The sequence below is a fragment of the Aspergillus flavus genome, chromosome 2 (assembly GCF_009017415.1).
Source record: "Aspergillus flavus chromosome 2, complete sequence".
Classification (NCBI taxonomy): domain Eukaryota; kingdom Fungi; phylum Ascomycota; class Eurotiomycetes; order Eurotiales; family Aspergillaceae; genus Aspergillus; species Aspergillus flavus.
Genome location: NC_092409.1, coordinates 2,844,690 through 2,857,160, shown reverse-complemented (window position 1 = coordinate 2,857,160; position 12,471 = coordinate 2,844,690). Strand labels below are relative to the sequence as shown.

Genomic DNA, 12,471 nt, shown 5'->3' with positions numbered 1-12,471 from the left:
GGCAGCTTCTTCTCGCGCCCTCCCTTGCATCGCTATCTGGATCTTCTCGCATCCCCGATCCCCTCATTGCTCCAACGACAGCCTTCCTCTTAGTGGACACATCCTACCATACAGCATCACGCACCCCCCGGAAGTACATAGTTCCACAATCGATATTGACGGACTGGGCTGCCCAGCCAGAAAGCACCGCCTCACCACAGGTGGCTTTCCCCCCCCTCCAGTCCCTCCAATCAAGCCCATCACTGAGCCTAGCGGCACTTACCCTGCGACCCCCAAACCGCCCGACCTGCTGGAACAACCCCCCCTAAAATCCGCACGTCATGAATCACGATAGTTTTTCTTCCCTCAAATTTCGACGACCGTCAAGCAAGCTTCACAAGGACCCTCCTAGTATTGGTTCCCGCATGCTTAAGAGTCAGCAGAGCAACACGTCACTCAAACGGCACCCCTCAGCGCCCGTGTATCCGCGTTCTTCTGCCAGCAGAAGCCGAGAACATTCGCGCACGAGATCTAACGCATACGGCTCTTCTACATCCTCTCTTGATCAGAATAGTGGCGGGCCATCCCCAGTTCTTGCAAACAACGAATCTGGCTATTTCTCTGGTAACCACAACACCACCAAATCCCGTCCACCCCACTCGGGACGGTTCTCACTCAACGATCAAAGCTCAGATGAATTGATCGGTTCACCGTTTGATTCTCGGGGTATGCTAAGTGCTTTGCAAGAAAATACTGCCGAATCCGACAGGCAACCGATCCAGAAACCCCCGACGTTGCGGTCTCAGACAACCCCCGACACTCGAGGACTTAGACAATCCGCTAGCTTCACCGCTCTACACAACCGTATGGATGCCCTAGTTAATAGAACGGATAGCGATCGCTCGACGAACACTAAGCGATATTCCGATGAGGGAAATGGCACTAAACCGGTGGGGAGAAGTAAGAAGGCCAGCTTTTCCAGCTTTGTCAACAGCATGCTAGGTTCTCCTCGCGGTATCAAGATTTCTGCACCGGAAAATCCCGTCCATGTCACACATGTCGGCTATGATAACCAGACGGGCCAGTTCACGGGCCTGCCTAAAGAATGGCAGCGGCTGTTACAGGAAAGTGGTATCTCAAAGAAGGAACAGGAAGAACATCCGCAAACTATGGTTGATATTATGAGATTCTACGAAAAAAATGCGCAAGGAGATGATGAGGTCTGGCACAAGTTTGACCATGCGTATGCCCATCATCACCCGGTTACCACTTCCTCGTCGCAGCCCAGCTCTGGTGGCTCAACTCCCTATGGCACTGTGGGTCAGCGAGCCTCATCTCCCACGAGTCCACGTTTTCCACAAAACCATGAGGGGAGTTTTGAAAACCCAAGAGCGCCACCTCCGATCCCTCGGGGTGCTCCAGCGGCAACCCAGGCTATGTCACCCCCTGTCGGTGGCCTTGTACCCAATCGGGCCCCTCCAAGACCCCCAGCTGCCGCTAATATGACGCCCGCCCGCCCTGCTCCTCAGCCCCCAACTACTGCTTCATACGCTACGACAAGGCCAGTACAGGATCCCTGGCCTCAGTTCGGAACGATCCCGGAGAATGCTCAGCCGTTCGGCACACCACCCATCCCGGAATCCGAGCCCTTGCCGTCTGGGCCGCAGCTGAGCAGATCAAACTCCAAGGCTAACGGCGCAACGGCTCCATGGGTGTCACCAGCTGTTACTCCCTCGCCAACACAGTATCAACAACAGCAGGAGCAAGCAATGGCTACAGCCCAGCAGGCAATTGCAAGCAAGCAGCTTGACCGCAGCCAAAGCCTACGCCAACAGCAGGCACAGCAGCCAAAACAAAAACAAGCAACGCACCCAACTCCACAACAGGTGTCGCCTGTGGAGGATCCATCTGCTGCGCTTCAACAAAGTGCTCGTGCCGTACCTGCTGCGCGCCCACGGCAACGAGCTCGCCAGAGCAATGCCATGGATATACGGTCACGATTGGTCGCCATTTGCACTCCTGGCGATCCAACTAAGATGTACTACAACTTGAATAAGATTGGTCAGGGTGCTTCTGGTGGCGTATTCACCGCGTACCACAATGGAACAGGCAGCTGTGTTGCCATAAAGCAGATGAATCTTGATCTGCAGCCAAAGAAGGATCTTATCATAAATGAGATCATCGTCATGAAAGATAGCAAGCACAAGAACATAGTCAATTTCTTGGACAGTTATCTTCATGGTCTGGACCTCTGGGTGGTGATGGAATATATGGAAGGTGGCAGTCTTACCGATGTGGTCACTTTCAATATCATGAGCGAAGGGCAGATTGCTGCCGTCTGCAGAGAAGTGAGTTTCCCAAAATAATCCTTGTTCATATGTGGGCCGGATCCTGACTATTTCCTGTAAAGACTCTTAATGGCCTACAACACCTTCATTCCAAAGGTGTAATCCATCGTGATATCAAGTCAGACAACATTCTCCTCTCATTGGATGGCAATATAAAATTGAGTAAGGCTCCTTTGACTCATGTTTCACCTTATATTTATTAACATCACATAGCCGATTTTGGATTCTGCGCCCAAATCAACGACTCGCACAATAAGCGAAACACGATGGTCGGCACCCCGTACTGGATGGCTCCGGAAGTCGTTACGAGAAAAGAGTATGGTCGTAAAGTTGACATTTGGAGTTTGGGGATTATGGCTATCGAGATGATTGAGGGCGAGCCTCCATATCTCACCGAGTCACCTCTGCGGGCGCTGTACTTGATCGCAACGAATGGGACTCCCACGATCAAGGATGAGCAGAGCTTGACACCGGTTTTCCGAGACTTCTTGCATCTTGCATTGAAGGTCGATCCTGAAAAGAGAGCCTCGGCCCACGACTTGCTGAAGGTATGTTCCTGACTCCAGTTGACGGAAGCTGTGCTGACGCATTGTAAACAGCACCCTTTCATGTCTTTTTGTGCCCCTCTATCCCATCTAGCACCCCTTGTAAAAGCCGCGCGGCTCAGCAGGGCCCAGGAGAAAGCTCAAAAAGGGGGTCATTGAGCCTCTTCGCACTTAATTGTCTCTATATACGTCGATGTCTTCTGTCTTCTCCAGATACCCATTGCTCCTGATGTTTTCTTATATCTTGCTGGGCCATGATATGCTGCTACTGCATAATGGCACAATCTCTCATGATGACCTCCCATGCCCGTGTTTCTCTTCTTCTGGATCTAAATCTCATAGATGGCGATGATTGATGGCTTTGCAATTCCTGCTTTCCTGCTGTGACAGGGCTTACGAAAACAAAAACTTCACCACCTTTCTTCACGTTCAAATATATCCTCTTACTGTGATGATGTTGCCTCACACACCTCACTCCTTTTATTTGTATCATCACCGATGTTTGGGATGATGGAAAATACTGTAAATCCTATATGGGGTTCCCTTCGTTTATTGTTATTCGCCGGTAATTCTGCTTTCTAGGCCGGCGGGATTGAAAGTTGGAGCTAGCGGGATATGACCCTTCGTAATGAATGAGCCTTCATGTGGTAAGAATAACCCAGACTTGAGCGGCACATACGAAGGCACGGCTGGGTCTCTTCCCGGTTTAATATATGACTTCTTTTTCACTATCCTCATGACGTTCGCAAATTCCCTTGGCTGTTTAGATCTTAGTTGAAAAGAAAAGAGCACAGTCTTTTCCTGATGTCTCGCCTGTTAACATACTTCACGATGGATTCATAATGAGCTGAACCGCGCTGAATCAATCTGCTACTGAAAAGCTATTGAGGTTGTATGTATATTTCTTCTGTACGATCTTCGGTATTCGTACTACAAATTCGCTATATATTCCTCCGCGGTATTCTTTGCGTGGCGGTTCAGTTCTCTGTAGCTCGGCGAGGGGCCATTGTGCTTTAAATAGCTTAGGAAGGTCATGCCTCTACTACGGGGCACGTAAAATCATGGTAACATGTATTTTTATCCACTTGAAATTCTGGGTACTGGCTAGGCAGTTGTATATATTTCGGAACGTATGTATGCCAATTCAAGTGAATGGAACGAATACGGATATATATATATCTTTTATTATCCAGTAAGTTATCTCCCTAGGCACCAGGAGTACAGTACGTATTCTATGTGGGCTGGTGGTACCTGCCTGATAAGTTTCTGTCATAGTTGGTAATATCGTCATAGGGCCCGGACTCGCTTATTCGGGAGTAGTGCGCGGCCAGTCAGCGTCAGAGGCGCAGCTCTCCGCCTGCGCGATCACCTGTTTAGGAGGATACTAGTGCTACTAAGGACCGTAAGGCAGTATCAGTTGCAGCCTTCCACTGAATGCCCGAGATCTCCACGTTCCTTCGTTATTCCTGAGATCCCTTCCAATTCGAAGCGGGAGTCAGTTTCCCCTTAATTATCTTCAAGCCAATAGACACTGCTTAACAACTAGCCGACTTCAGCCTTACGTCTCGATACCGTCGACCGGTTCCCCGCATCGGACGTTGATCAGGAACCTGGTGGCCATCAGGAGGTTCAGTGGCTAACATCTAGCCCAGTCAATACCCTGCAGGCGATCAGATTCCCTAGCCCAACCACAAGCCTCGTATTCTCTTGAGCGAAAGATCATCCTACCTGTCACCGTTAATCCAGACATTACGCTGTCGGTTAGATTAGCTTGAGGAGGAACAATCACGATGTTCCGCGCACAGCAGAACGCTTTTGATGACGCAGTCGGTACGATATCCCAGTTACACTTCTTTCATACTGGCATGCAATGCGTGGGGACGAGATACCAGACCCGTTGTTTTGTAGAGCTTGCTGACGTGACTTCTTTTGCGCAATTAGCCAAGGCGACTGATGAGAATCTGACATCGGAAAACTGGGAATATATTCTTGTATGGGAGCTTTTTTAAACACTTCAATATACCGCAATCAGACTTGGTAGTGCTTATCTGATGCCTTCATCTATTAGGATGTGTGCGATAAAGTTGCGGCGGAGGAGTCCGGGTAAGTCTGATCCTTTGGTCTCTCTTAGCTTTGGTATGTACGAATCTGTATTAATATGGATTCCTGGATATAGTGCAAAAGATGCCGTTGCCGCCCTGATCAAGAGGCTTGCGCATAGAAACGCCAATGTGCAACTCTATACGTTGGAGGTTCGTACCCCCGTTCGAAAGACCTAGAAAATCCTCGGGACAAATTCTCATATATCTCATAGCTGGGCAATGCTTTGGCACAGAATTGTGGCCCGAAGATACACCGCGAACTAGCTTCGCGAAGTTTCACGGATGCCTTACTCCGCCTCGCTAGTGACAGAGTACGTATCGTCGCAGTACTGCATCTGACGGAGGCTCTGACAACATTCCCTGCAGAACACCCACCAGCAGGTCAAGGCAAAGATTCTAGAGCGTATGCAAGAGTGGACTGAGATGTTTTCAAGTAACCCAGACTTCGGCATCATGGAGCAAGCATACATGAAGTTAAAGACACAGAGTAAGTCACCGATGGAGAGTTGCATTGAAGGACTCATTACTAACGTTCTAATCGCGTAGACCCGAACCTGCAGCCCCCTTCAAAGCCCGTGAAGACAGAGATAACGGACGCGGATCGCCAGAAGGAAGAAGAGGAATTGCAAATGGCGCTGGCGCTCTCGATTAGAGAAAAGAATCCTGTGGCTCCTGAGCCACAGCCGGAGTCAAGTACTTCCAGCGCTGCCCCTGCCAGCCAGGCACAAGCCCCAGCACATCAGGCGGTTCCTTCTGGTACCTCTGCTGCCACTGTCTCACGAGTCAGGGCGCTCTATGACTTCCAGCCTTCAGAACCAGGCGAACTACAATTTCGCAGAGGCGACGTCATTGCAGTGCTCGAGTCCGTGTATAAGGATTGGTGGAAGGGCTCTCTAAGAGGGCAAACAGGCATCTTCCCCCTCAACTATGTTGAAAAGCTACCTGACCCCACAGTTGAAGAGTTACAGCGCGAAGCTCAGATGGAAGGCGAGGTGTTCGGCCAGATAAAGAACGTTGAGAAGCTATTGACACTCCTCAGCACGCGTAGTACCGAACCAAACGTTCAGGATAATGAGGAAATCACGGCCCTGTACCACTCCACTTTGGCAATTCGACCTAAGCTGATTGAGCTCATCGGCAAATATTCTCAGAAAAAAGGTATAATCGCTGGAAACTACGTTTCAGTTCGTTAGCTGATGCGTATCAAGATGAATTCACCCAACTCAATGAGAAGTTCATTAAAGCGAGACGGGACTATGAATCTCTCCTGGAGGCATCCATGTCGCACCCCGCCCAGCCTCCGTATGGCAGGCCTGGTCCATCTCAGTATGGGTATCCTGGGCCCGCGGCATCCATGGGCTATCCTCAGGGCCCTCCGCAATCTGAGCCTCAAAGATATTTCAGCCCTCGGCCTCAAGGTTTGTGACCCCCAGCGGATATTATCATCTAACATAACTCTAATGTCACGAGAAGAAACCCAATCGCACCAGCCCAATACATCCCCTTACTACGGTGCAGACCAAGCGCCTATGTACCCTCCCACGTCTCAATCCCCCGATCCGCGCAACCGCACACCCCCAGCTGGAGCATCCTATCAGCCTGTGCATCATCGACCAGAATCCACATATGAACACCCGCAAGAACTAGGAACATCTGTTTATGACTCCCCTGTCGAGCATCCTTCCGCAAGCCAACGACTTCCATATCCTGCCAGTGGACAAGCCCCGCCGGCTGCCCAGCCCCCCTTCCAGCAGCAGCAGCAACAGCAGCAGCAGGAATACCCACCTTATGCCCCTGAGGATGCAGCTAAGCCACAACCCCCCTACCCTATAGGCCCAGCTTCCAATCAGCAACCACCAATGCATCAACCGCCCCCTGTCCCGGGCACAACGTCAACACCGACACCTTACCATTCTTTAACCCCCGGAGCAGCAGGCTATCAAGCATACAACCCATCGCAAGGAACGGCACCTAACTCAAACCCAGCTTCATTTTATCGCTAATACTAGTGGCGAGGCTTACAAGATCTGAATATCATGATTTCACTTAATGAACCGGCGTATTGGCACCATTTTCCCATTCAGGTTTGTGTAACGCGATGAGGGTTTGATGCTTGGTCTCGGGTTTAGGCGAGTGCCGGGATTGCTTTTTCTTGTTCTGTTACATTAGCCTGCTTTGTCGATCTTGGTAGCCATTTGCTCATTTCACTTGCGCTCTGTTATGTGCCTAGTCGAGAGACGAATATGGACTTTCGTCATGTGGTCGATACACTTCGTTTGAATATGTAAATGGAACCCGCGTAATCGCAATAGCTCAGGAATGATCGATATAGCCACACTGATCTTCGTCCCAGTATATCCAAGTACTTACTAGTACAGGCATTAGGTGGAAAGCCTTTAGATTAGTCGCAACCGATAGAATCGGCAACGGCCCTCAAACGTACGCTCAATGAAGACGGTTAAGTTCCTCAGATGGTCAATAGAGATCAGTATATAGGTACACTATTACTGACTACTTGAAAGCGCACTATTACTACATTGGGATGGAGAAAGGGCTAAACCCTGATTTTATACAGTCCATCAGGGGTGGAATAGAATCCTGTATCTTCTCGAGGGTCAAGATCTCAAGCTTATTACGTCATCAGAAGCAATTGTAATTTCGAATAAAAATTTAATAAAATGGTTAACTGTATAATGCATAATCAGAGAAAATTCCAAACTTACATGACCTCTTTTTGCGGAGTCATTAATCCTGCAATGTGCACGCAACGAAGTTTACGAAATCTTTCCACTGAGCTAAGTCATCTGACCTTCATCCCTTTTGGCTGTCCTATGAAATGGTATAAAGTGCGATTAATCGCAGTTTAAGTGATACTAGATATGAGCTGGGTTAATATTCAATATAAGTACTTGCAATAAAGTTTAAGTCTCGAAAGCTTTACGTGTAATGAGTGTGTATTTATCTCCATACTGAATTGGAATTGGATATTAGTGTGTTCTGATTTTTTGATGTGAGTCTATACTCAAGAATGTATAACTAGGACACTTGATAGATCAAATTAATAATTAATACATATGACCAAACTACCTTGGTTTCTGGTGTAATTATGGGCCTAGGTTAGTAGCATTAGGGCAAGCAGTACAGGTGTATACTATAACTCGAGGAAGTACTCCGTACTCCGTACTTGTTTTTCTCTTTTGGCTACCTGATCGCTGCCTGAGGCGATACAGCATGTCCCCCGCTCTAGCTTTCACGTGACGACGTGTCGGTACCTCATCAGTATTACCGCCTCATCTTTGCAGATAGCACGCTTGGGGGGCTTTCCAAGTATATTTTCGAACAGAGACGGGCAATATTACTGGTGAATGGGAGAGTTTGGCTCGGCTTCTACCCCTTCAAGACCGTGTGCTGTGACCCTCGAAAACGACCTCTGATAGCTCCCCCCGCAATCGCGTCTACGCCGAACAATGCCCGATTTCGCTCTCTTTCCGAATGGACAGGACCGTTTCAGTCTTTAGGAATAACCACGTCGCCTGCATCTGATTTAAAGATAAGAGAAGCTCGGGCGAAGACCCGGGTGCAATGTTAGCACCATGGAAGCCGATTGGGATGAACTGTCGCGCATTCAGGTGCCACCTCCAAGCCCACATGGCATGCCAACGATTGCGACAGCAATAGCTTTTGACGATGTGATGGAACTGCTGTGGGCAGGGAATGAATATGTAAGGTCTTCCATTGTGGAAGTTGACTATGTGCTGATCTGCGTCTGCTTCCTCGGCAGGGCCGAATCACTTCCTTTTGCGGTCCAGAATTACAGAGGTATACCTCCGTCCGGGCACACCCAGTCTCCGAAGGCCCCGTGCGGCAGATACTTTTTCATGATAGAGGCGTGATATCATTGTCTTCGAAGAGTGTTCATATGATAACCCGGCGTGGCCTGACGCAATGGCACATTACCCATGAGGACATGACGGATCTACGTTGCATGAGCTTCACGGCACAATTGAACAAAGTTATAGTGGCCGGATGTCAGAAGGCAATGTTTACGATTGATATCGATAAGGGACACATAGTCGACAAGCTGCCGACGGAATATAATTACACTATGATGAAAAAGAGCCGATATCTTTGTGCTGCGACAGACACCGGATCAGTGAACGCCTTGAGTCTCACCGATTTTCGTGTCGTTAAGTCTTGGAAGGCCCATGGAACAGCTGTCAATGATATGGATGCTAGGAATGACCTTCTGGTCACCTGTGGATTTTCGGTTAGACATCTGGGATCACCCATCGTCGATCCCTTGGCCAACGTTTATGATCTCAAAACACTGTCACCATTACCTCCTATACCTTTTCATGCCGGCGCTGCATATGTGCGCATGCATCCTAAGCTGCATACCACTAGTTTTGTTGCGTCTCAGACCGGTCAGCTACAGGTGGTTGACCTTATGAACCCTAACGCAATCAACCTCCGTCAGGCCAATGTTTCATTCATGCTCGGTATCGATTTGTCGCCTTCTGGGGAGGCATTAGCCATAAACGATGCAGAGTGTGCAATACACTTGTGGGGTTCTCCATCGAAGGTACACTTCAACGAGATGAGCAAGGAAGTTGAATTTGCAGATGTACCTGCCCGACCTCCACCGCTTGACTGGTCTCCTGATACGCCCCTGAGCATGATTGGTATGCCATATTACCACGAGCGCTTGTTTTCTGCATGGCCTAGCCACCTTGTTTTTGAGATTGGCAGCCCGCCGGCCCCTATTGATCAAGCACTAATTCCCTACCTCCGTCCCGCGGAGATTGGGCACTATGCACCAAACCCGAAGAAGACTAGACGAAATCAAGTAGAAAATACTCGCGCATTGGCCAATTCTGAACCTGCTCTTATTGCGCCGAAGTTCTTGAGCGAAAAGGCAAGAGAACAAAGTAAGGCGAAGTCGGATGGACTCGTTACTGATGCGGCAGAGACACTTGCGGGAACGAAGCTTAACGGCGAAGCAGAGGACGACCCTCTTCTCAAATACAGTAATGTCGAGATCAAATACAGCCGATTTGGTGTCGATGATTTCGACTTTAGGTAAGACATAATCTGAGCTCTTCGATCCGAAACAAATTAGTTGACATTTGATATAGATTCTATAACCAGACCAAATTCTCTGGTCTAGAGACACACATTGCAAACTCCTTCACGAATGCTCTCCTCCAGCTATTCAAGTTCATTCCATTGATACGAAATGTAGCTCTCCAGCACGCCGCAAGCGCCTGCATATTTGAAAACTGCCTTCTATGTGAGATGGGCTATCTATTCGATATGCTAGAGAAAGCAGACGGTCAGAACTGTCAAGCGACGAATCTTCTAAAAACTTTCGGCAGTTTTCGGGAAGCCTCCAGTTTAGGGCTGCTGGAAGAGAATTTGACGAATAAGTCGTTGTCTACTTCAATTCAGTCTGTGAACAGATTCTTTCTTGGCCAAATTTCTCATGATTTTCGCATGATCCTCCCGAGCTCAGATGATCTCGACCACAAGTTAGCAACCGTTGCTTCCGAGTCTATTCGCTGCATGTTTTGCCAGAAGGAAATCGTCCGACCAGGGAACTCGCTGGTTAATGAGTTAATTTATCCAGCGATTGATATAAAACAGATCCGTAGGAACCCTGCTTACCGTTTCTCAAACATTTTGCGGGCAAGCATTGAGCGCGAGACTCAAAACAGAGGGTGGTGCAATTACTGCCGACGTTACCAGCAGGTGGCTATTCGGAAGACAGTACATCGCATGCCGCTCGTGATGATGCTCAACACTGCACTAAACAATCCCATCTACAGACGCCTTTGGGCAATTCCCGGATGGTTACCAGAAGCGGTTGGCCTTGTGGTTGATGCTGGCCAGATTTTGTGCTTTGAAGGAGAAGACCTTCGAATGCGGATGCAGAACAACATGCCGGGCCTTGTGGTATATGAATTGGTGGGCGTGGTTTCAGAAATCGATATTCCTGAACATCAGAAAGCTCATCTAGTCTCATTTATCAATGTGTCCATTTCCTCACGCGAACCGGAGACTACAAATAAATGGCATCTGTTCAATGACTTCCTGGTCACGGAGGTAGACAAGGATGAAGCCCTCCGATTCAATCAACCGTGGAAAGTGCCGTGTGTGCTGGCATATCAGGTGAAGGATGCTCGCCACGCCATGGATGATAACTGGAAGAACGTCCTTGACACGACGCTTCTTTACCGCGATTGGTCACTTAAGTGGGTCGAATCTGTGCCACAAATCCTAGGTAATTCCATGCTGACTATTTCTTTTAGTGGCGGTCGCTCCGTGGAATCACTTGCAACTCTTTCAGAGGAAGAGAAACCGACTCCTGGTACCCCTGTTGCCCTCGATACCGAATTTGTTGATCTCGAAAAAGCAGAGATCGACGTGAAAGCCGATGGTTCTCAAGAAATCGTACGACCTAGCAAGAGTGGCCTTGCTCGAGTTTCCGTTCTCAGAGGGTCCGGGACTCGAGAAGGCGTGCCTTTTATCGATGATTATATCACTATCAAAGAGACGATCGTTGACTATGTCACTCAATACTCTGGCATTAAACCCGGTGACTTGGACCCGAGGACTAGTCAGCACAATCTTGTCCCACTTAAAGTCGCATATAAGAAGTTGTGGCTTCTCCTCAATTTGGGATGCGTTTTTGTCGGGCACGGGCTGGCCTCCGATTTCCGCAAAATCAATATCCAGGTCCCCAAATGTCAGACAGTCGATACCCAATATCTGTTCTTCCACCCCGGTAAGAATCGGCGTCTCAGTCTCCGATACTTAGCCTGGGCTGTGTTTAAAGAATACATCCAAGAAGAACCCACCGACAACAACCAAGGGCATGACTCTATTGAAGACGCACGTATGGCCCTTCGTCTTTGGAAGAAGTTCCAGGAGTATGAAGACGCAGGGGTGGTTTCGCAAATACTCGAGGAGCTATTCCGCGAGGGATCTAAACTAGGATTCCGACCACCAGCTCGAAACGGCGCTACAGCCGTTCTATCACGGCCTGGAACTGCAGTGACGATGCAGAATAATAGCGGTAGAAACACCCCCAGCACTCCTGAAGTGACCGCCCCTACTGCCAGTGCGCCCACCACGCCTAGACAGGGGTTCCGACGCTCGGTTGCCCTGACCCCGAGCAATGGCAGCTTTGCTCCGGGAACAGGAGACTTTTTCGGCGGAAGTCCACTGAAATAACCACCCACTTAGAAAGATTTTCGCACTGACGATTATTCATGATGGTATGACTTGTCGTAGGGATGGATAGAGATACGTTAGTGTTGCTGTAAGTAGTAATTGCTCTGCAGACAGACACGACACTTGGTTTTAGTCATTAGTTGCTTAGAGCCATTCTTAGAAAACAATACAACTTAACTGTAACATTTGCATCTACTATACGGTTTGTTTACAGTCTATATTCTTGGGGGATCTATGCTTTACCCAGAGCCAATGAGAGGGTTC

At 48.8% G+C, this 12,471-nt stretch overlaps 3 protein-coding genes across 3 annotated transcripts; all 3 read left to right on the top strand.

The window, feature by feature from the left end:
- Nucleotides 1-320: 320 nt before the first annotated feature.
- On the top strand, nucleotides 321-3,031 carry F9C07_2053686 (serine/threonine-protein kinase ste20; the record flags this gene model as incomplete). The annotated part of the gene is made up of 5 exons (XM_071508558.1): nucleotides 321-603; nucleotides 727-2,327; nucleotides 2,390-2,489; nucleotides 2,541-2,875; nucleotides 2,927-3,031. The coding sequence occupies 5 exons, from the start codon at nucleotides 321-323 to the stop codon at nucleotides 3,029-3,031; spliced, it is 2,424 nt and encodes an 807-aa protein (XP_071363778.1).
- A 1,631-nt stretch (nucleotides 3,032-4,662) lies between these two features.
- Nucleotides 4,663-6,977, top strand: F9C07_2929 (putative signal transducing adapter molecule; the record flags this gene model as incomplete). The annotated part of the gene is made up of 8 exons (XM_041289654.1): nucleotides 4,663-4,863; nucleotides 4,941-4,975; nucleotides 5,049-5,124; nucleotides 5,187-5,285; nucleotides 5,341-5,461; nucleotides 5,521-6,132; nucleotides 6,183-6,392; nucleotides 6,448-6,977. 8 exons carry the CDS (start codon nucleotides 4,663-4,665, stop codon nucleotides 6,975-6,977), a joined length of 1,884 nt encoding a protein of 627 aa, XP_041142736.1.
- Nucleotides 6,978-8,567: 1,590 nt separating this feature from the next.
- Nucleotides 8,568-12,207, top strand: F9C07_2930 (putative PAB-dependent poly(A)-specific ribonuclease subunit; the record flags this gene model as incomplete). Its single annotated transcript, XM_041289653.1, has 4 exons — nucleotides 8,568-8,696; nucleotides 8,756-10,053; nucleotides 10,110-11,225; nucleotides 11,283-12,207. 4 exons carry the CDS (start codon nucleotides 8,568-8,570, stop codon nucleotides 12,205-12,207), a joined length of 3,468 nt encoding a protein of 1,155 aa, XP_041142735.1.
- Nucleotides 12,208-12,471: the final 264 nt, after the last annotated feature.